The 24,867-nt window shown below is 37.8% G+C and overlaps 1 protein-coding gene across 1 annotated transcript in view; it reads left to right on the top strand.

Annotated features, from left to right (window-relative positions):
* LOC121318125 (A disintegrin and metalloproteinase with thrombospondin motifs 20-like) overlaps positions 1-24,867 on the top strand; it is a 102,425-nt gene that overhangs the window by 45,985 nt on the left and 31,573 nt on the right. The window contains exons 12-25 of the mRNA XM_041254443.1: positions 7,350-7,495; positions 11,678-11,859; positions 12,676-12,812; positions 12,940-13,057; positions 15,396-15,491; positions 16,757-16,923; positions 17,991-18,120; positions 19,328-19,454; positions 19,786-19,996; positions 20,336-20,500; positions 20,988-21,152; positions 22,438-22,557; positions 23,415-23,522; positions 24,321-24,485. Of these exons, the coding sequence (XP_041110377.1) occupies positions 7,350-7,495; positions 11,678-11,859; positions 12,676-12,812; positions 12,940-13,057; positions 15,396-15,491; positions 16,757-16,923; positions 17,991-18,120; positions 19,328-19,454; positions 19,786-19,996; positions 20,336-20,500; positions 20,988-21,152; positions 22,438-22,557; positions 23,415-23,522; positions 24,321-24,485 (2,037 nt within the window). The remainder of the gene's footprint in view (positions 1-7,349; positions 7,496-11,677; positions 11,860-12,675; positions 12,813-12,939; positions 13,058-15,395; positions 15,492-16,756; positions 16,924-17,990; positions 18,121-19,327; positions 19,455-19,785; positions 19,997-20,335; positions 20,501-20,987; positions 21,153-22,437; positions 22,558-23,414; positions 23,523-24,320; positions 24,486-24,867) is intronic.

Here is a 24,867-nt window from a genome sequence, read left to right on the forward strand (position 1 = left end):
GCCACACACCCTCTCTCCCACCTCTCCGTGTCACTGCTGTGACCGCGGGGGCGGGTGTTGGACAACCGCTGCCCTCTTCCTGCAGCACTGTGAACACGCCAGCAGAGTCAGCACAGATCTCCCCCTGTTACAAGGTGGTATATGCATTTTTTCTATGGCAACAGGGCAGAAGAACATTACCCAAAACATGACGGTTAGCAGGGAACTTTTATTGATAACTGAGATGTATGTAAATTTGAGGTTCAGATAATATGCTGTATCATGTGTGTAAGAATGTCATCAGCATAGCAGTGCTGGTATTCTGTGTGTGGTATATAAACCACCAAATTCAGCAACAGATACCACACCACAGGGATTATGTGTGTGTACAATTAAATAGTGTATATTGACTATATACAGTATTTATGTATGTACTGTATTTGTAGAATGCACTCATACTTATGACTATGAGGTTAAGGATGAATTAGTAGGCTAGAAAAATTGTCCCATTTTAGGAGTTTACAATGTAGTTGGATTAGGAGGCTTGCTTTTTAACTCACAGATAGATATAGCTAAGTGGCAAGTTTCGTGAAATTACTGCTGTGAAGCAGCTACTATAAAAAGGTCTGTTTTTTATAATATCAGTATGAGAAAAACGCGATGACAAGATAACCATCTGGCACCGGTGCAACCTGTAGTCGTGTGATATTTGAAACATTTTGTATCTCTTTAGTGACAGAAGGTCTTGAAGTAAATTAGTAGGCAACTGAAGGCCTACTACTAAAGAAGCTTAAATTACATGCACATCGATGCAAGTTGTTGCTGGAGTAAGACAACATTATAATGCTAGGGCTGAGGTCCTTTTTGTAGAACTTTTTTTTTTTCTACGATTGCACGTGTTACCTTTCCACTATATTTAAGGTGATAATATATATATATATATATCATATATATATATATATATATATATATATATATATATATATATATATATATATATATGTGTGTGTGTGTATATGTGTATATATATATATATATATATATATATATATATATATATATATATATATATATATATATATATGTGTGTGTGTGTGTATATATGAGGTTAATCAATCCCAAGTAATGTTTAACATGTACCTTTCGTACTTATAAAGTGTCCTAGCAGCTTTGAGACTGGAGCAATGGAAAGTGCTGATCCACAGGCCAAGCAAGACTGAAAGATAGCATAGGAAATGCAGGTAGGCCCACTTTAAGTAGGGTTGTTGTATGAAAAGTAGGACACACAAAACTGCTCATTTGCTATTTTCTCAATAGCAAAGCATTTTTTGACTGTTGCTTTAAGCTGAGCTAAATGAAAGACGTGTATCCCCAGTAAGGTGTTACCTGACTTGCCTAACTGTTTTTTTTATAGTTCTGTGCTCAGACTATTCCGTGTATGTTCCCACCTGTGCAGATCCACAATCACACATCTATTCAGTGCCACAGTAATCTGTCAGATTTAAGTACAGAATATAGAATTTACAGTAATAGAAAAAGTGTATTACAAAGACCTAAGTCCACAGTTTGCAGATGATCATCAAAAAAATGTGAGTGTATTATATATATATATATATATATATATATATATATATATATATATATATATATATATATAATTATATATATATATATATATATATATGTGAAAGATGTGGTTCACCACTACTTTGAATAGGTTTAAAAAATAAATAAAAATACCAGTCATTAAATGCAGCTCTCACGTTGGTGCATGCAGGCAAGCTCACCTTCACAGTTTACTGGCGTATGTTAACATTCTGTTTAATTATCATTCTCACTCAGATAAAGAGCAGAACTTTGGGTTAGAGGTAACCTGAATCTTTACTACAAACACAAATTAACAACGGTATTGTCCAAATATCTCCAACAGGCCATTAAGTTGCCCACACTGGTATATAGACGAGTTGTGTATTCAAAGCAGGAGCGTTACCCAAGTGTACGGTATAACAGTTATAAACAAATGTAAATATATATTTGTTAAAGTTTGGTCCTGTAACAGACTACCAGATATGGATGCATTATAGCCAGAATGATTGCACTAGTCACATATCTTGTAATGCGCTTTATGATGGTGGTCCACCCTCAAGATTATTATTATTCATTTTAAATAGAAATCTAATATTCAGGATCACTTATTATTTAAAATTGAACTGTAATAGTTTACTCTCACGCTTCTGTTTTATTTTTTGGTCTTCCAGAAGTATCCTCAAGTACCCTGTTGTACTTTTGCAAGTTACAAATATGATAGTATAAAAATGCAACACGTATGTCTAAGACTTGCACAGTGGGGTGTGTGTGTGTGTGTGTGTGTGTGTGTATGTGTGTGTGTGTGTGTGTGTATATATATATATATGCTGTATATATGTAAGCAATAAGGCACGACGGGGGTGTGGGATATAGTCAAATATCCACACACCCCGGGTGCGTTAAGTCACAAGGCCAAGCCGAGTTACAGTATATCCCACACCCTGATGTGCCTTATTGCGCTTATAAAATGGATCAACCAACATTACAAAAATAAAAACCATAAAAACATGTTTTACTTAACAAAAAAAGTATTTTTTTATTAAATATCCTTCCACCTTTCCCTGAACTTAGAAAAAATAAAACATAAAAAATAAAAACAAAAATGCATTAATTAAAAAATAATTTCAGCTGTTGAGTTGAACATTGCCATTGAAAGTGCAGTTTTGATTTGTTACACTTCTTGGAATTCTTGGTTTATTCATTACATTTTAAAGTAAAATATTACTGCCCATTTTCATCATGACACATCTCAAATGAGTCTGTCTTTAAATCACGCAGCACAAATAAGACTACCTTTAAATCACGCAGACCTTTCCTCACAAGACCTGCAATAGTATCAGATGAGAGTGCGTTTTTTTTTTTTTTTTAAATAATCCTTTGTTATCCAGGGTAGTAACCGGAGGTATCCATAACAGATTTGTGCTACAGCTTCACAGTGGTGAGAAAGACGTTATTTGCATGGAATACTATCAAACTGACTCTGCAATTTACAGCTTGGTAACGTGGAGAACTACTGGGCCAGTGTTAAGAAACAATTTTAAACAATGCAGGGCACAGCAGAAAACATGATACAGTCGTCCCTGGACACATTTAAAAGGTATGGCAGATACTGTCGAGGTGAATTTATAAATGTTCAGCTTCAGATCACACAGCTGCGAAGGGGGTGGGTTCAGTGACAGCGGGCAGGCAGGCAGGCAGACTAAAGAACGGACAGCGGGAGCAACGGCAACAAAACATCTTTTAACCCCAAAGTCTCTTTTAAGAGGGACCCAAATCTTTTGTGAAAAGCTAAAAGTTTAAGAGATATTTTTTAAACTATTTATTTTCAAAATGGGATAGGGAAACTCTGTAGTTCAGGTAGAAGGAACAGAGCGATCAGAATGATGAGTTTTCAATAACAATCAGTCTCTCACAGCACCGTGGAGGAATTTTGGCCCACTGCTTCATGCAGAACTGCTTCAACTCAGTGACATTTGTGAGGTTTTTGAGCATAGAATGCTCGTTTCAGGTCCTACCACAACATTTCCATGGGATTTAGGTCTGGACTTTGACTAGGCCATTCCAAAACTTTAAATGTCTTGTTCTTCAACCATTCTGATGTAGACTTGCTTGTGTGTTTCGGATCATTGTCTTGCTGCATGACCCAGCTGCGCTTCAGCTTCAGCTCACCAACGGATGGCGTGACATTCTCCTGTAGAATTCTCTGAGAGTAGAATTCATGGTTCCTTCAATGACAGCAAGTCGTCCAGGTCCTGTTGCAGTAAAGCATCCCCAAATCATGACACTACCACCACCATGCTTGACCGTTGGTATGAGGTTCTTACTGTGGAATGCAGTGTTTTGTTTTCGTCAGACATAATAGGGCCCATTTTGGCCAAAAAGTTCCACTTTTGAGTCATGTCTCCATAGAACATTGTTCCAGAACTCTTGAGGATCATCCAGGTGCTTTTTGGCAAACTTCAGACGAGTATTGCTACTCTACCATGAATCCCATTATTGCCTAGTGTCTTTCTGATGGTGGAGTCATGAACACTGACCTTAGCCAAGGTGAGAGAGGCCTGCAGATCCCCGGATATTGTTGTAGGGTTCTTTGTGTCTTCCTGGACGACTTTATGCCTGGCTGTTGGAGAGATTTTGGCAGGATGTCCGCTCCTGGGAAGATTTACTACTGTCCCAAACTTTCTCCATTTGCACAATATGGCTGTGACTGTGGTTTGGTGGAGCCCCAGAGCCTTAGAAATGGCTTTGTAATCTTTTCCAGACTGATAGGCATCAACAACTTTTTTTCTGGAGGTCTTCAGCAATTTCTTTTGATCATGGCATGATGTGCCTCTAGAACCTGTGTGCTGACAAAAAATTTGGTTGGCCCAAATCAGGCCTGATTGTTAACCAAAGTATTCAAACAGCTGACCCTAATTGGGTTGAGTTAACTAGGGGGGCAGTAGCTTTTTCACACCTGAAGATTGCATACCAAACAAATGAAAGAAGCACCAAACTTTTTTGTAATTTTTTGGATAGGTCTCTACTAGCTTTGCACAGTAGGATGGTGAAATTTTTGCCTATTCTTCACAGGAAAATTGCTCCAGTTTTGATAAGTTTGTTGGGGATCGTCGATGGACTGCAATCTTCAAGTCTCGTTATAAATTATCGATTGGATTCAAGTCAGGACTTTGACTGGGCCACTCAAGAACATTCATTCTCTTCTTGTTCAACCACTCCAGTGTGACTTTGGCTTTGTGATTCGGGTCATTGTCCTGCTGAAATGTAAATTTCCTCCCCAGTTTCAGAATCTTGACTGACTCAAACAGGTTTTCCTAAGGGATTCGCCTCTACTTTGCACCACCCATTCTCCCGTCTATCCTGACAAGCTTCCCAGTCCCTGTTGAAGAGAGTCATCCCCATAACATGATGCTGCCACCACCATGCTTGACAGTTGGGATGGTGTTGGCTGGGTTATGTGCAGTGTTGGGCTTGCGCCAGACGTTTAACGATTGGAATTTAGACTGAAAAGTTACATTTTTGTCTTGTCTGACCACAAAACCTTTTTCCACATGTCTGCAGTATCATCTACATGCTTTTTTCGCAAACTTCATACATGCTTTAAGATGAGGCTTTTTGAGTAATGGCTTCTTTCTTGCCACCCGTCCATACAGGCCAGCTTTGTGTAAGGACCAGCTTATTGTTTATGTGTGAACACTGACTCCATCTCAGACACAGAACTTTGCAGATCTCTCAAGGTCATTGTTGGCTTCAGAATGACATCCCAAACCAGTGTCCTGCTTCCTGGCTGCTCAGTTTGGGAGGGCGACCTGATTTGGGTGATATGATGCATCTTCCACTTCTTAATGATGGACTTCAGGGATAATCAGTGCCTTTTGAAACTTGTACCCTTCTCCTGCTCTGTGCCTCTCTACCACTTTATCCCTGACTTGTTTCGAAAGCACCTTGGTCCTTCTGGTTGCTTTGTTGGGTCACTATTTGAGTTGCAGCTTGAAAGTCTTTATATACCTGAGGGAAATGATCTACAAGTTAAACCACTTTGAGTACACACAGGCTTAAACCATTTCACTCATTTTGTGACCTTTCAAACAATCATTTTGCACCTAAGCTGATTTAGGGCTGCAGTACCAAAGGGGTTGAATACTTATGCAACTGAGATTAATCTGTTTTTCTCTGTAAATCTTACTTATTTATATTCTATATGCTTTTTTTTTTTTTTTTTTTTTACTTTATCAATGTTGAGTAGTTTGTGTATATTCTACATGTAAAGTCTAATTTGAAGGCATCGTGGAGTACATATAAGTTGCATTTCCAGAGTAGTTTAGTAGTTATATTTCAGGGCTGAGAGAATTTTCTCTAGACCAATGTCGCTGCTAGAGGAAGTGACATAACAAGCACCCATGTACAAATAATGCACAGTGCCTGGCATGCTACCAGAGTGCAATGATTGTGGTTTGACTTTAAACCAAAACAGAACAAACTATTGTTTTATTCCTTGGTTTGACATAATGTGTTTCAGTGATATGGGCTGAAGTTCATAAAATGGAGGGAACTGTCATGATATAAAAATCGGAGAGCTGATTGGTTTCTGCTGGTGGAAATGATGGCAGCCCGACTATAGCCACATATCAAAGCGAGGTGGAGAATTTGAACATTAGACTCATTTTACACTCTTGAAATAAGTAAGGTGAGTGGGGAAACAAATGCCGAAGGACACATGGAGAGAATCTGTTGCATAGTGTATTTTTCCATAGCTGTTGTGGTTTAGTTTATAAAACTACAATATCGAGATTCTTCACACATATGCTGGTAATTGTATGTAAAGCCTGGCTATCCAACTCGAACCTGACAGGACTCGACTAAATGTGTTGGATTTGGGTTGGGTCGGGTGTATGTTCAGGGCCCGGCTGGCTCTGTGTTTTATAAATAAATGAATTATTACATTTTAGCAAGTGTTTTTTTCCTCTTGCTAATGCAAATGCCTGCTAAAATTACTTATGACTTATCATGGATCCCTCGTGAGCAAATCGTTCTCGTGTTTGTGCTGTAAAAAATACAGCCAAAAAGTGATTCTGCATTACAAGTATGGAGGCTGTTGATATAAAACGAAAGCTGTCTGCTGGAGAATGTTTAGCAGTGGAAAGTTCTGTCACTGGAAAGGGTAAATATTCTGTTTGGAAACATTTCGATTTTGTTGTTTTCCACGATAGTAAAAGTCCAAGTGGATTTGTACAGTGCAGTTCACTCATTGATTTACTGTGGTGGTGAGTTCTTAACTGTCTTGGGATACAGTATATAGAGCACAGGAAACCAAAGCATTTTAATAAAAAATAAAACAAAAACAGAAGGGAAATAATAGTCAGTTTTAAAATACTAATATTAATACCAATATCAGCAATGACATTTCACTTCTGGTTTTTGCAATAATTGTGAGTTGTTCTGGGTTATGTTTCTTTTAATAGTTATCATTTTTCTCTAATCCAAAGTGCCAGGACTGAACAGTCTTCTTCATGCCATTCAAATCATATGACAGTGTGACCTTTCAACTCTGCCACATCCACCTACACTGTCTATATAAATATAGAGCGTGTGTGTGTATAGCAGAGTTGAAAGATCACATGATTTGAATGGAATTCGGAAGTCTGTTCCATCCCAGCATTGGAGCAACAGAATCCAGAACACCATACACCAGTCAGGGGAATACAAAGAAGAGATTCCAATAACAATTGAAGCTGCATTCTTACTCTTTGATCTTCCTTCTGTTACTCCATTCCCTTCCACAGCACTGCCGACATGGACTTTGTGTGAATAAAGAAATGGAGCTGCGCCCTGTGGATGGGGAATGGGGGCCCTGGGGACCATACAGTGCCTGCTCCCGATCATGTGGAGGGGGGATTAGAAGTGCAGCTAGAGACTGCAATAAACCAGAGTGAGTGCCTTTTTAAAATCTCGTATTTATTCGATTTTTTCTCTTCAACTAAGTCAAGTGTGTCTATCTCATTAGTTAAGAGTGAATGGAATGTGTCCTACACTGTGTTTTATTTAAACTGATTATATATATATTATATATATATATATATATATATATATATATATATATATATATATATATATATATATATATATATATATTGTGTGAGCAGGGAGAGGGTTAATTTCCTCCCTGCTAAAAAAAAAAAAAAAAAAAACATGTGAGAATGTATGTCTATTGTGTTAATTGTTTAATCATTAGTTATCCCCTGCACCTGGTGTTCATTGTAAATTAGAGCCAGGTGCAGGGTATTTAGAGGAAGCAGCCAGTGTGCTCAGGGCTGCTGGTGTGTTTGGAGCCCGGTTGTCGGTGAATTCAACCGTAACTAAAGGTAGTGTGTAAAAGCCTTTTTGTGTGTACGTGTTTTGGTGTTACAGGTAAACAGCTTAGCTGTCCTGTTTTGGTTAGGTTCCCATTTGTGTGTAGTTAGTGCTCTTGTAGAGCTAGGTGTTTGTTTCTGTTTGTTATTTTGTGTTTGTGTATTGAAAAAAATAGCACACTGGAAAAATCAATTTCTGTGTCCTGGGTCCTCCTTGTTAAGGGGCAACGAACCATGGAGAGTTGCAAGCATGTTTACAAATGTTTTTTTTATTTCTATATAGTACTCTGCAAAAGTTTTAGGCAGGTGTGAAAAAATGCTGTAAAGTAAGAATGCTTTCAAAAATAGACATGTTAATAGTTTATATTTATCAATTAACAAAATGCAGAGTGAGTGAACAGATGAAAAATCTATATCAGATCAATATTTCATGTGACCACCATTTGCCTTCAAAAAAGCATCAATTCTTCTAGGTACACTTGCACACAGTTTTTGAAGGAACTCGGCAGGTAGGTTGGTCCACACATCTTGGAGAACTAACCACAGTTCTTCTGTGGATTTAGGCAGCCTCATTTGCTTGTCTCTCTTAATGTAATCCCAGAGAGACTCGATATTGAGATCACAGCTCTGTGGGGGCCATACCATCACTTCCAGGACTCCTTGTTGTTCTTTACGCTGAAGATAGTTCTTAATGACTTTCGCTGTATGTTTGGGGTCGTTGTCATGCTGCAGAATAAATTTGGGGCCAGTCAGGTGTCTCCTTGATGGTATTGCATGATGGATAAGTATCTGCCTGTACTTCTCAGCATTGAGGAGACCATTAATTCTGACCAAATCCCCAACTCCATTTGCAGAAATGTAGCCCCAAACTTGCAAGGAACCTCCACCATGCTTCACTGTTGCCTGCAGACACTCATTCGTGTACCGTTCTCCAGCCCTTCGCTGAACAAATTGCCTTCTGCTACAGCCAAATATTTCAAATTTTGACTCAACAGTCCAGAGCACCTGCTGCCATTTTTCTGCACCCCAGTTCCTGTGTTTTCGTGCATAGTTGAGTCGCTTGGCCTTGTTTCCACGTCTGAGGTATGGCTTTTTGGCCGCAAGTCTTCCATGAAGGCCACTTCTGACCAGACTTCTCCGGACAGTAGATGGGTGTACCAGGTTCCCAATGTTTTCTGCCAATTCTGAGCTGATGGCATTGCTGGACATCTTCAGATTGTGAAGGGAAGTAAGCATGATGTGTTTTTCATCTGCTGCAGTAAGTTTTCTTGGCCGACCACTGCGTCTGCGGTCCTCAGCGTTGCCTGTTTCTTTGTGCTTCTTCAAAAGAGCTTGGACAGCACATCTGGAGACCCCTGTCTGCCTTAATTTCTGCCTGGGAGAGACCTTGCTAACTTGTTACTGTGCTCAGTCTTGCCATCGTGTATGACTTTTGACAGTGAACTGTCTTCAGCAACCTCACCTTGTTAGCTGAGTTTGGCTGTTCCTCACCCAGTTTTATTCCTCCTACACAGCTGCTTCTGTTTCAGTTAATGATTGTATTTCATCCTACATATTGAATTGATGATCATTCACAAGTGTTTGGTACAATTGTTTAATCATACACCTGACTATATGCCTACAAAATGCCTGACTTTGTGCAAGTGTACCTAGTAGAATTGATGCTGTTTTGAAGGCAAAGCGTGGTCACACCAAATATGGATTTGATGTAGATTTTTCTTCTGTTCACTCACTTTGCATTTTGTTAATTGGTAAATATAAACTATTAACATGTCTATTTTTGAAAGCATTCTTACTTTACAGCATTTTTTCACACCTACCTAAAACTTTTGCACAGTACTGTATATTAGAGGTTGGCACGGATACCTGAAAACCTGAGTAAAACCCAGGTTTTAAATTACTGGACACTGCCTACATAGATCTAAACTCTCATAGCTCAATTGTTATGTAGACTGCCCACTGTTAATCACACATTAAAAACTACAAATCCAAAAACCTGCCAATTTCAAAGTCTTTTGTAACAAAAGTTTTGCTTTTGTGGATGAGGAAAAAAGTTACAAGAAATGATGTCTAAAATGATTTATTTCAGCAATTTTTGTTTTTTGCAAAACTCCAAAAATACTAATTCAAAAGTATTCATACCCTTTGATACTCTGATAGTATTGTCTACAAGAAATGTCAGTATGATAATGCAGAACCTAATTCTAGAAAATGCTGGATTGTAGGTGAACATTCTTAGAGTATAAAAGGGTTAGGCATAGGATGATTGCTGTCATTACCAATAAGTCAATATGGGGAAAAAATAAAGAGCTATCTGAAGACCTAAGGCAGAAAATTATTTATTGTCATAAAGCTGGAGATACAAGATACAAGAAGATTTCCAAGCATTTGAGTATCCCAATTTCAACTATTGTTTCTATTATCAAGAAATACAAGACTCATGGTACTGTCACAATGCTCCCTCGGTCTGGAAGAAAGAAGGATCTTTCACCAAGAATAAGTAGAATAATGTGAGGAAGGTTAATAACAATCCGAGATTGACAGCCAAAGATATTTAAAGTGAATTGGCTGCAAATGGGACTGGGGTTTCCATAGCAACCATAGGTTAAGTGTTGCATGGTGAAGGTCTGAATGGTCGTAGGCCAAGGAAAAAGCCAGTCTTAGGAAAACGTCACAAGCACAATTGCTTAATGTTTGCAAAACGGCATTTGAATGATGGATATGAGTTATGGTAAAAGGTTGTGGAGTGGTGAAACAAAAATTAAGCTATTTAGTCACGCTGATAGTCCTTCTGTTTAGAGAAGGTCTGGTGAGGCATACAAAGAAAAAAACACCATACCTACTCTCAAGCATGGAGGTGGTAATATCCTTCTATGGGTCTGTTTTTCCTCTAATGGTACAGGCAATTTGGTTCCAATCCATGGTAAAATGGATTCCATAGTATACCAAAAGATATTGGCCAATTATCTGAAACTTGATTTATAGCGCAGCTGGATGTTCCAGCACAACAATGATACAAAGCACAGATCAAAATCTACTTCAGAATGGTTAAAGAAGAATAAAATCAAGGTTCTGGAATGACCTAGTCAGTCCCGATCTAAATCCAATTGAGAAACCTTGGTATGAGTTGAAGAGGGCTGTGCACAAGAGAAGTCCTCTGAATTTGAATGAATGGTCAAAAATCACGAAAGAATCATGCCAAAAGCTCATTGACAAATATCCTAATTGTTTAAAAGAGGTGGTTTTTGCTAAAAGGTGGCTCAACTAACTATTAGTTTAATTTTCCTTGATAGGGAATGAATACGTTTGAATTAGCATTTTTGGACTTTTGAAAAAAAAAAATGCTGAAATAAATAATTGTAGACATATTTCTTGTAACTTTTTCCTCATCCACAAAACCAAAACTTTTGCTTCAAAAGATTTTTCCTATAGTTATTTGTTTGAGAAATTATAAATTTCCGTTGGGGTATGTAAAGCTTTGACTACAAGTGTGTGTGTGTGTGTATATAAATAAATATATATACACACACGTTCATCACGTGTGGACCCCACAAAGTGTTTGCTGTAAACATGCCTATTTAAAAACACCACCTCCTGGAATCCAGTCTAAAGAGTAGACACATAAATATGCAAAATGGTAGTGCATTACGTTTTCAGTACGTCTGCAAATGTTGACGTGAACTTATCTTGTTTTAATGCAACCCATTCTACTTAGGGTTTTAAATGTTTGAGAAATGTTCCTTAACTTCCATGTTTTATAGGCCAAAAAATGGAGGGAAATACTGTGTTGGGCGTCGAATGAAATTCCGCTCCTGCAACACTGAACCATGTCCAAAAGGCCAGAAAGATTTCCGAGAGGAGCAGTGCTCAGAATTTGATGGCAAACATTTCAATATCAACGGTCTACCTCCTACTGTACGCTGGATACCAAAATATAGTGGCAGTAAGTAGCTGGAACAATATTAATATTGCATCAGTCAAAACACATGAACAGGGTGGCTAACCAGTCAGTAGGCCAGCTTGCAATGCTGCTCTGAAAAAAAAAAAAAAAAAATCCTAAGATTAAATAACACTATGTAACACAATTTTTGTTCCTGGGTAGTAAGTGTTATTTTTATACTGTAAATTTACAGTATAATCGTAAATCTCGAAAAACTACTCACTTCTAAATCTTTTGTAGTCATTTTTGTATTACTTTTGTATAAATACATGTTAATTTGGATTCATATGTTTTTTTCTGACTTTATGTGAACGAAAAGACACATTTGCCCGTTTTCTCATTGGAAATAGTGATATTTTGAAATGTACCTGTCCTGGTCACAAAAGCAAAGTTTGTGGGGAATAATAGCCATTTTCTATACTTGAGGCATAAGCAATTAGGAAATAACACTTACTACCCAGGAACAAAAATAAATAAAAAATTTGTTGCACGGTGTAATCAGTCAAGAGGTACTGTTAGTTCCAGAAATGTTACATTCTTCCCTTTTTGTAATGTGTGGACAAAGAAGCCCATCTTAAGAAGTTAATACAATAACTCTTCTAGGTGTCTGCTATGAACAGACAATGGTGGTGGTCCCACCATTTGGTGGAGTACTTGATTAGTTTCCTTGCTCTTCTGTTAATGGTTGTGCAAAGTAGCTGACTGATTTAGAATATGAATAATAGAATAGAATAGTTGACTTGTATTTTTGTTTTGTTTTTTATAAATGATAGCAGGCACTTGCAGCACTAATGAAAAGGTGATCACTTGTCTCTATAGTTCTAATGAAGGATCGGTGTAAGCTGTTCTGCAGAGTTGCAGGAACCACTGCTTACTATCAACTTAAGGACCGTGTGGCCGATGGAACCCAGTGTGGACCAGAGACGAATGACATCTGTGTACAAGGCTTGTGCAGGGTATCCGTGAATAATTACCCATATTTCGATTGGTCTTCCAATTTGTTTTCAGCCCGTAAGGCCGTTGCATACGGGAAATGATTCCAATGGAGTTTTAGGTATTGACAGTTTCATGCTTTCTTTATAGCAAGCCGGATGTGATCATGTGCTGAATTCCAAGGCGAGGAGAGATAAGTGCGGAGTCTGTGGTGGCGATAACTCCTCCTGTAAGACTCTGGCTGGTACTTTCAACAGTGCTCAATATGGTAGGTCGGGTTTAGGGTTACACCAACATTATTCATAGCAGTGCATTACAAACTGTCTTGGTTATCCAAACTAATTGCATCTAGCTCTGTACACTGTAAACATATATACAATACACTATGTAATCCAAATAATTTGGTTGTGCAAACAAAACATGTGCTTTGGCCCGAAGAGTAACTGATTGGCCACTGTAATTGTAAAAGAACTGATGCCCTGCATGCATTTATTTAAATATGTTTTTTAAAATGCTGTTTATATCCACTGCAAAATCAGAATTGGCAAGACATTGGCTAGGAAGGGACCAGCATATGGTACATTGATTTACCCAGAATCCAATGGGTTCTCGTACATTGAAATCCTGAAATCAGTTAAAGTAAAACAATTACATTTGAGTAAAATAAACAAGTCCTCCCCAATAAATGATTCTTAGACTGTAAGAATATAGCATGTGTATAGATTGTATCATTGTTTTACATGAAGGAGCTACTGGTAGCCTAAGGAATGACACCAGGGATAAGAAGGGACTGTATGGGTTAGAACAGCACAGCACTGCTACAGCTACATACGTGCAGCACAGTAGAGTGCTTTTCAAGCTACTGTATGTCAGTATGTTTCATAACTTTGTTGGAAATACTATACTTTGAGCTTTATATCTTTTGATGTAAAGAACAACAGGAAGACTGTTAATGACAGGTGTTCAGTGCTCATTTGCTTCAGTTCCAGAGCACCAAAAGGGTTGCATGTCAAACTGACGTGAGGGCGTTGTTGGGTTAAAAAGCAAATCGCTATTTAAATGGCAACAATTAAAATAGCAATGCTTTTTGTATAGAGTCAGTGAATTAGCAGATCCCTTGTAACTGATTTAACAATGTCGCTAGGCTTAAAAGCAAATTGCTTTTTTTTTTTCTTAAACTAATGCTCCTTACTGCTCAGCGTGACCCTGATGTTAATTTAAGGAGCGATTCTTGGAGACTTTGGTTTTGCTGTTCACAATCCACTAGTGTTCTGTGGCCTTGTTAATTGACATAAGTGGTCATGATAGGAATCTGTGTTTAGAGTCCTTCTTGAGCCTGTGCAGGATAACGCTGTAGACATAACGTGTTTCTGAGGCTTTCAGTTCACTTTTTATGTGTACACTGTCTCTTCATGTCTGTGAAAGATATTTAGCATTGTACTTAACTGGTACTTTACTGGTGTTTGCTATCTATGCTATTGGAATTTAGTTTAGATTATGCCAGACGGATGGGATGGATTTGAAGATGGCCCTGGTGGAAGCTTTGGGATACTTACCAAGATCATTTTAAAGCTCAGAAAAATATGAAACATTTTAAGCTCAGTACTTTTGTATTTACATGTAGGTGCAGTGTTATCCTGTAGTTAATGTTACATCATAATAAAAAGATTACTGTAATGGTATAACTGGGTTGCCTTTGCACAGTTGGAGGTCTGTTATAACTTTCCCTTATTTTAAATGTCCTTCAGTGGTAGTTATTTGGTTATCATTGAGAAAGAAGAAAAAAACTTAACCTACCAGTATATGGTTTATCATTCACATGTATGATTTATGTTTTACGTAGCATTTAGATATTTATAATTCTGTCTTATACTGAAGAAATACCATTGATATGGAAGTTTAACTGTTAATTGTCAGCGTAGGTTGACCATAAAGCTGACTGAGACTGCTATACAAGGGTTAATGAAAGGCTTTATTTTATTTATGTATTTATTTTTAAGTCTACAGCTTGTTCAGTCATGTTGGATATTAGACAGAACCTTTACAAATACTGTCCCCTAGTGGTTGATGTAGAATTAAGTGTATTCAATAGCTAGATTGTAACTTACTAAACACACAGAAACAACACGGAATGTCTATAAAACCACTGACATGTTAATGCAGTTGAGGTAAAAGTGTTTAGCTAATTTTCCTTAGAAATGGCCTGTTTGAGTTGAAGTTTTGTTACCCTAATGTACAGTATATCCGTCCATTTGGCAGAGGCGGATTTACTTTGCCCTCCAGTTAAACGTGTAATGTGGTTTTTCTTGTTTTTTTTTTCTTCTAGCATGGAACACACACACATTATTGAATCCATTATTAGGTGGTGGTGTGTGGTGGTGGTGGTGGTGGTGGGGTGGGTGGTGGTGGGGGGGGGGGGGGCAACATAATGCTTAGGATCTTGAATAAAAATGAGTTTTAAAACTCAGTCTGTACAAACACTTGCAAACTATCATTATTGCTTACATAGTCGTTAATATCACTTTGCCTTTGTCGAGGTGATAGCCTAACAGATGTATCAACCATTAGTTGTTATCCTGCCTCTTAATGAGTTTGTCTTTGTTTAGGTTATAATGTTGTTGTGAGAATTCCTGCAGGAGCTACCAGCATTGACATCAGACAGCACAGTTACTCTGGGAAGCCAGAGGATGACAACTACCTCGGTAAGTCATGTGACCATTGGCAAAATTCTTTAAAGGCTTAAATGAAAGTAAAACACCCTAAACTGTAAATGTACTGTTTTGTGTCTTGCAATGATTTTCACATTTTTTTTCTAAACGTTTAATCCTTTGTAATGTATTGATAAACTGCTACTGGGTGCCTTCTGTTAAAATTCAATACAAAGGATATATCTGTTAGACTAAACACTTTTCTTGCCATATCCAAAATGACATACATATCTGTACACACCCTCAACACCCTGCAAGAAGAGTTAAAATCAGCCACCTTTGTCACTTCTAACATTCAGTCATAGGACTGTGGATGTTACTTGTTGGCAATTAATCCAATGTCTATAATCCAGATGCTGGCCCCAGCGTTCCCTTTTAAAATTGCTCTAACTATACACATCATACATGTTTTGTTTTTCATTCATGTTTTCTAAATAACAATATTGTTTAGGGAGGGTTTTATGATGTAGTAACTATTCTGTGTCAACTATTCTGTAGCTTGTGTGCACCTACTAGTTAATTAGAGAAACTTTTGATGATTCTGAGGGTTTCATGCTGCAGTAGATTCTATTGTAGAATAATCAACATAATGTTCATCATTCAAACCAACAAATAGCAGTACATTATTTAATTGAGATCAATTAATCTATATACACTTTTTTGTATCTCTAGAGAGAACACAGTGTGTGTGAGTGGAAATAGAAGAATGCATGCAGCATAGTGGGCTGTGAAGGATAGGGGCCATAGGGATAAAATAACGAGGAGGGGTAAGATAAGTAAACAAAGGGTAAAGGAAAGATGAATGAAACCAAAATAGGTGATAATTAGGGGTAAACATTCCCAACACTGATAAATGGGAGTACAGGAAGAAGGAGATAAGGATTGTCATGATGACATTTGTAAGCAGACTAGCCCATTCTTGTGCAGCTCCCATTGTTTGCCATTGTTGAAAACATGCATGGTATTTTCAATTTGGAAAATGTATACCCACTTTAAAGCCCACTCTAAAGACAATTCAACATAGTAGCAAGATATGAAAATTGGTTTATGTTTAAAATGTTGTTTAGCAGTTTGAATAAAGTAATGTTTCAATTGTTGTGAATGTTGCTTTACAAGGTGTTACTGCATGGGTGAGGCAAGGCAAAGCAGTCTAAATAAGTGTGGAATTACCTTGAGCTAAAAGGTAAAGCTCACACGGGAAGAATTGTATTATTGTGAATCACACTTTCTAACTTTGTGTATTTTGTTTTTTTTCTTAGCATTATCTGACAGCCAGTCCACTTTTATTTTAAACGGGAACTTTGTGGTGAGCATGTTTAAACGGGAAATCACCTTTCAGGGGACCGTCATTGAATACAGTGGATCAGACACTAATGTGGAACGCATTAACTGCACTGAAAAAATAGAGGAAGAGCTGGTTCTGCAGGTAATAATTTGTCCTTGGCTCCTGCTTTTTGCCATGTACACCTTCAAGGGCATTAATCCTTACCCATTACCTGCCACACTGCACTGATATCTTGAAGGTCTGTGATGACATGCAGCAGCTATTGACACTAAATCCACGGTTTGAATGGTATCTTTAATTAGCAACAGTATTTGTTCACTCGGCTGCTCAGCAAAAGGTGAGAACCATCCTAAGCAGTCAGGATCATTTTGCCCCGCCCCCTTTATAAAGCTGTGGTTAAGAGACCGTGCTGTTTGTGTTCCACCTTATAACAAGACTACTAGTGTTAGTGTAATGGCATTATGGGACAAATGGGATGGACAAATATATATATACTACATAATATATATATATATATATATATATATATATATATATATATATATATATATATATATATATATATATATATATATATATATATATATATATATATATTTAACAAGTATAAAGGGCCACCTCATAAAGTAAGAGCACTGTATATGTTATTTACATTGTACTTTTAACATGCTAAACATTGCAGTACTTGGAAATCCATCAACAATTATCTTAATACTATCCTAAAGTACTGTTACGATATAGGAAGCAGGATAGTCTTACCCAAACCAATCTTAGTACGTGGACTGCAAAGTACAAAGTCAACTTTATACAAACATGTTCTATGTACATTGTAAGAACCTGCATACCCGCAATACACCTTGTACTTAGTGCAATGTAATTAGAAGCTTTGTATTTTGTTTGTTGTCTAACATAGCTTGATGTGAATAATGCATTTAAAGGCATGTCCAGGTTACTGTCTTAGAGGGTTATCAGCATGTATTTGTTTTGGCTTGTTTATGTCTCTGTATGCAAAATGGTTGTCATAGAGCAGCAAGTATCAAGTCCTACCAGATGGACATTTTATGTACTATAAAATGATCAATTTAAGCTAAATTCAAGAAACAAACTTTTAAGCAGTTCAGTTTCAGCTGATTTGCATGTCTTGAAATTTGAAATGATTTTATTTTTGAGGTTTTGTATTACATTTAAAACTTGTTTGTTTCATCAAGGTCTTATGTGTGGGAAATTTGTACAACCCTGACGTGCGTTACTCTTTTAACATACCAATTGAGGACCGCAAGGAGCAGTTTGTGTGGGACTCCTACGGCTCGTGGCAGGAATGTAGCAGTATGTGTCAAGGTAAAGAAAAAAGAGCTTTTATTGTGGCAGTATGCTAGTGTAAAAATGGATTGTGTATACGTATGTTTGTATCACTGCCGTTATTGAACTAGACACAGCTCTGTGCATCAACTGCATTCATACAATCTACTAGCAGTATTAATGGGATGTAATTACATTTTCATCAACCAAAAAAGAAAGAAATATGTAAAGTAGCATAACAATACAGAGGAAACCAGTGGTTTCTCTTTCTTGAAGAGCCAACATTTGGATAACTTCTACTGTTTAGTTATATGGCACTTTAAGGCCTTGTTACTCAAGCATCTTCGTTCATAGTGTCATGCAATTTGTCAATCGCATATTGCTCAAACTGGTTGTTTGAAACTAGACACCAGTTTCACATTATTGTCTACGCTCATCAATTTCATCACTTCTCAAACGAAAGACAGTAGTTGCTTGAATATCTTTTAAAGGAAAAGCAAGCTCACAACAGGCAACAAACATAAGAAATATATATATATATATATATATATATATATATATATATATATATATATATATATATATATATATATACACACACACACACTGCAAGTTGGCTGGTGTTAAATGAGGGCTTCAAAAGGGTAGCTTTGGGCTCCCGAGTTGCACATCCAGTAAAGGTGCAGGATGCGCCCTATAGCTTGGAGGTCGCAGCTTCGAATGTTATTGACGACCGTGACCGGGGGTTCTCGGGGGGTGGCGCACAATTGGCCGATCACCGCCCGGGTAGGGAGGGCTCAGGTCGACAGGGTAATCCATGGTTCACCGCGCACCACTGACCCCTGTGGCTGATCGGACGGCTGCACGTCTGCAATGGAGCCATTCAGATCTGTGTTGTCCTCCGGCACTATAGGTCTGATGGCTTCACTGTGGATCAGTAGTACGAAAGACAGCTTGGCAGGAACACTTTTCAGAGGACGCGTGTGTCTGCCGCCGTTTCCTGAGTCGCCAGGGGCCTTCGGTAGTGAACCGGGATTAATAATATCACAATTGGTGATTCCAAATTGGGGAAAAAATGGGGTAAAATCATTGGTAACGACTAAATTTAAAAAAAAAAAAGGTTAGCTTTGTTTTTGCTTGTTCCCTACAGCCTAGTGTAGCATCCACAACCTCATGCTTGGTTCACAGTTTTCATTAGACCTCAGATACCTGTGCGTATTTAACAGCATACTTGTTTCACATGAAGGTGAACGGAAGAGGAAAGCAGTATGTGTGCGCAAGAGCGATCACCTGGTTGTGTCGGAACAGAGATGTGAGCATTTGCCCCAGCCTGCCCTTGCCACAGAGCCCTGTAACACAGAATGTGAACAAAGGTAAATACTTTGAACATAATGTTGGAGGAAATAGAAAAGTCTTTGTGGAATAAACATGTTATATATATATATATATATATATATATATATATATATATATATATATATATATATATATATATATATATATACATGACATACTGGGGACTGGGGGGAGCAGAGGGTTTTCCAATAGCGTTCTGGAGCGCTATTTGTTTTTTATATACATGGGATAAATAGATAGAGATGTATGTGTCTTTAAAAAATGAGAAAAGCTGTTGTCTTCTGTAGTTTATACAACTAGGTTGTACATGTGAAATGCATTCACTGATAGATGACTGTTTGTTCCTAGGTGGCATGTAGTTGGTAAAAGTGAGTGTTCTGCTAAGTGTGGCCCAGGATATAGAACTCAAGACATCCAGTGCATGAAGTACAGTGCATCCAAAGGGCAGAGTGTTCCAGTAGAAAGTAGGTTCTGCAGTGACCAGCTGAAACCTCAAGTCAGAGAGCCTTGCCATGGAGACTGTCACTTGACCAGCTGGCATTACTCCTCATGGTCACAGGTAAGCACTAGAATTCACTGAGCCAATGCTTTACCGATGTCATCGTATATACTGACAAATGTTTAAAACACATCGCCCAACAATATCGTAGCTAAGCTGCAAAGTAAGTAAATCATTTGTTTCTCTTGGCTTATGTTTCCAATCAATGAGTGGCCCTGAATGCAATTACTTTGAGTCTGTGTTAAAGAACTACTAGCTTCCTTTCTGTTTTATAGTGTTAGCATTTAATCTTAGTGATTCAGTTTTTTTTTGTTTGTTTTTTTACCCCAATGTTGAATTATTCCATTCATAATATCTTGTGACAGTGTGACCTAACCTTCTTTGTCTGAATATTTCCAGTGTTCGAAGACCTGTGGAAGGGGCACCAGGACTAGAGATTCTTACTGCATGAACAACCTTGGACGACGTCTCGTTGACAGAGAGTGTAATGAACACCAGAGAGTTGTAACTCAGACCTGTAATGATATTTCCTGTCCAGAGTGGGCTACCAGTGAATGGTCAGAGGTAAGAAAAAACAGTTACTGTGGTAACACTTGCTTCTGTCTGCCTTGGGTCTGGACTATGAGCAAGAGGGGTTACTTCAAAATAACTTAACCATACATAGTAATCCTTTCTTATATGGTCGTTTCCCTATATGCAATGAATGTGTCCACAATACTGTTTTCTATTTTTCTTTTCTATTCACACAGAATAATAATTTTTTAAAAATCCATATGCTTAATGGCAGTTTTCAGAGATCCTGATTAGAATAGGTAAAATAGCCAAGAACAATGGAAATCGTGGTCTGTGGAGCCAGTCGTAACTCTTCTTTGTAATTGTATACCTTTCACATGGGTAGAAATGCAGGTTATGAGTCTGGCAAGTAAATTTAATGTCCACAAACTTGCATATTCTGCTTTTTAAGGCCTATTTGGAATGCAAGTGGCTAATAGAAGGTCTTTTCATTGTCAATGCCTGTAGGCCCTAAAATCTTTGTTTTGTCATGTTTCAGTGTCTCGTGACATGTGGGAAGGGTGTGAGGCATAGACAGGTATGGTGTCGCCTGAATGAAGATCGCTTGAGGGATAACCTCTGTAACGCAAACAGCAAGCCAGAGGCTGTAGGAGCTTGTGAACTTCCAGAGTGCGCCTCCTGGCAGGTTGGGGTCTGGGGAGTGGTGAGTTAATAAACAAAGTCAGAGTAGCAGTGTGGACGTCAGTGGGTCACTAGAGATGTATGCCTGACTGACAGTTTCTATTCAATATTGTAAACTCTGCTGAACTACTGTATTGTGCGTATATGATACAGCAGCCACAACGTTTGTAGTCACCTTTGTAGTCACCCTTATATGGACCAGCAAACCATACACAAGTACGTGTACCTCACTGATATCCCAATTTGTCTTCAGTAAACTGCCTGCCTATGAGTGGCATACGGTTTACCAAAGTACCCAATGAATTGTTAATTGTATAACAGTTAATTTAAAACAATGACTTTAAACAGGTCTGTACATTTAAAACATTTTAAAAAGTAATGTATAATGTAATTTATGCGTATTACCTGTGACTCAAAAGGTTATTCAGCTGTCTGTTATTTTTTTAATTCTATTTATGTATATTTGGGTTAACCACCTTTACTCATCCTTGAAATCTGTCAGTAGTTATTCAGTAGGGGTTAGGACTGGAGACTTCAGGCAAGGGTCCTATCTTCCACGTACACTGAAGCCTGTTTCAGGTCTTTGTCATGTCGAAAGATATCTGTAGCTTCTTGACTGATGGAATCTTCTGTTATTTCAGTTAATCTGAGGTAACCTTCCTGTCAGTGACAGCTCCCGTCAGTCTTAACATCACACATTCCACTTGAACCCTGTTTCCCCTACTATCACTGTACTATAAAAGCATTCTTTAATGAAGTGTTCTATACAATCATCTGCTAATAAGTGCAATACAGTTAGTCATTGCATGTAGAGAATATATATATATATATATATATATATATATATATATATATATATATATATATATATATATATATATATATATATATATCAACATTATTTTTGTCCTTATTCACCTCGTGGATAACGTTTTTTTTTATTTTGTTTTGTCATATAAAACAGTTTTTATAGAGAAACGGCTCTTTGGGTCGCCACCTTCAGTGGTGTGTCAGAACACATTCTATAAATGGTTAACAAGTAAAGTTGGTGTTCCCTATACAGGTTTGTTTGTTTGTTTATTTATTTATTTATTTATTTATTTTAACTTAGTTTAGAAAGTTCATGCTACATGAAATGAATGGGAATTCAGCCATACAGAATCTATAGGAATCCCCTATACAGCGATATACTGTAAGTATCACTGGTCGATTATTAGCAATCTGCTCGATTATTCCTACTGGCTCCACCAAGTGGTAATCTGTGCGTCTGCAAATTTGTATTTACATTCCAATGTTATGTCTCACAGTGTGCTGTGACCTGTGGGCATGGCTATCAGATGCGGGCTGTAAGGTGTGTAGCTGGAACATATGGGGAGGCTTTAGATGACAGAGTGTGCAATGCTGCTTCCCGACCAAGAGATAACCAGGTAAGCGCTTTTGTCTTGATAGTAAAAATTGATTAGGTTTTCGTTTCACTCAAGCCAATGTTTTATGTCTTTCACAAGTCAAACATTTGACAGTGTAACCTCACACAACAAAATATATTAACTGTATTCCAACAGGTTTAGAAAAAAAACAAACAAAAAAAAACTGTTACATTAACTAACAAATAAACTTACCAATTTGTTACTGAATTACTTAAAACTTTAAGTATGGATGGTGTGATTGTAAGCTTGTTTGGTGGGTGACAAGGAAAAAGAAAACTCACTCAGCAGTGGTTGGATACTGACTTATCGTATTAGGTTTAATTATGGAAAAATGACAAGTTTGGTGACCAGTTTGCAAAAGTCACTTCATTTTCAAAGCCTACAATTCATGCCTATAATCTTTTGGAGGTCTGGGTTCAAAGCTGGCTGCTGCGATCAAAATAATTTCCCCTTAGTCTCAAGCAAACCTCCAGAGCGTGTTATTGTAATCCACATCCTGACACAAACACTGTTTAGATTTTTTTGAATGTTTTAAATTTCTTTAATTTTGAGTTAGCTGGAAAACAAAAATGTAATTTGAACTATGTTGCAGTAAAATAAAGCTAGTAATCCTTTGCATATCGTTTTGATACAGTAATCTATAAATTCTGTTATATGAACGAGCATGGTCATTTTTGCCACTGAATATATTCCAAGCAGTGTTTGGTTGAATGTTTGAATATTTGTCCCAGCACTGTTTTCACTCTAAGATCACTGTACATTATTAAAATGAGGTTGTCCCACTTTCATTTGTGAAGCCGTTCAGATGAGGAGCTACACCATGTTTCTCAGTAGTTTTCTTAATCTTGCCTGATCAGGAATGTGAGATGCCTGCTTGCCCCGAATCTCCCAAAGTTTTTTCTACCTCCCTTCCTGGCACTCAAAGGGGATTCATGACACAGTGGAGATATGGATCTTGGACTCCAGTAAGTAACAGATCTGGCGGCCACCATCTTTTATAAGGTTTCAAAACAACTCAAGTACAGTATGAGTCGTTTAACCCTTATATCCTCATTTCCAGTCTTTTCAGATGTAGGTCTAGACTATTAGCCAAGGTCACTTAGACACCCTGTTATTAGTGGATCAAGATGTTTTGGGCAGATGACATATTGATCCCTGAAATGTATTGTCATGAACAATTACTGATACAATTATCCATGTATTGCTTGTAAAGGAAGGCCTTGTATTGCTCTATAGTTTAATATAGTACAGTATATACTTTCTGTGCTGAAGTTCAGTTCCATGGTCTGGTCACACTGGGCCTGGGTGTACACACAATAAATAATACTATCAAAGGGAGTGACTTTGGCCTTGGTTCAGTAGGCTTTGCCTCCAGATGCATCACTAATCCATTGCTGTCGTCGGCTAATTATAGAGACTGCCTTATTTGGCGTTGCATTGTCATGGTGGTTTTCACTGAAGAATCATTCACTACATCTAAAGAATCTCCCCTTTTCCTTTGATCACTTACTTACCTTGCATATTGCCAACATGATGCAATATGAGGGTACAGACTCATAGATAGGCAGGTGAAAGAGCACAGGCTTCACAGAAACATGCCTTTTAACACCAATACATTTCAAGTTAATGAGATCCGTAACAACCACTGTCCCTTTTCATTGCCTCTTTTTATCAGTACAAGTACCCTGGTGTATACAGTAATGAAAGTCCATCTGTCTCTTTCTTTTCTTCGGTTGTACCCGTCACTGTTGTATTAATTGCAGTGCTCCGTTACATGTGGGAAAGGGAAGCAGGCTCGCTATGTGAGTTGCAGAGATGCTCATGGAGGGGTAGCGGATGAGTCGTATTGTGCACACCTGCCTCGTCCACCAGAAATCTCCACCTGCTTCAGTCCATGTGGTCAGTGGCGCGCTGGCGAATGGTCAACTGTAAGTAGTACTTATTTATTCTATGTTAGATACTAATTCAGGTTGGCAGTTGATTGTGATATTAATGCATATAAGCATAATGTTTATTCCACACCTTATGACCTGGTTATTTATATGTCCACAGTAGAGTTATTTCTGTTTATACAATGGCCGGTTTGAATAGCCCTTAAGTTGTTACACAGTGTCACATTCAAGCTCAGACATTGCGTGCACTACATTTCGATTTGCTTTTTCAAGGAATGCAATCGAACACTAAAATATGAACCAACTAAAAAAGGGGGAGGGTTTTTAAACATATTACAAACCAAATAAGGTGATTAAAAGCCAGCCAAAGCCTCAAATGCCAAACTTAAGAATAACTTTCACATTCCCAACCTCTGCC

This window comes from Polyodon spathula, chromosome 7 (genome assembly GCF_017654505.1).
Source record: "Polyodon spathula isolate WHYD16114869_AA chromosome 7, ASM1765450v1, whole genome shotgun sequence".
Lineage (NCBI taxonomy): Eukaryota > Metazoa > Chordata > Actinopteri > Acipenseriformes > Polyodontidae > Polyodon > Polyodon spathula.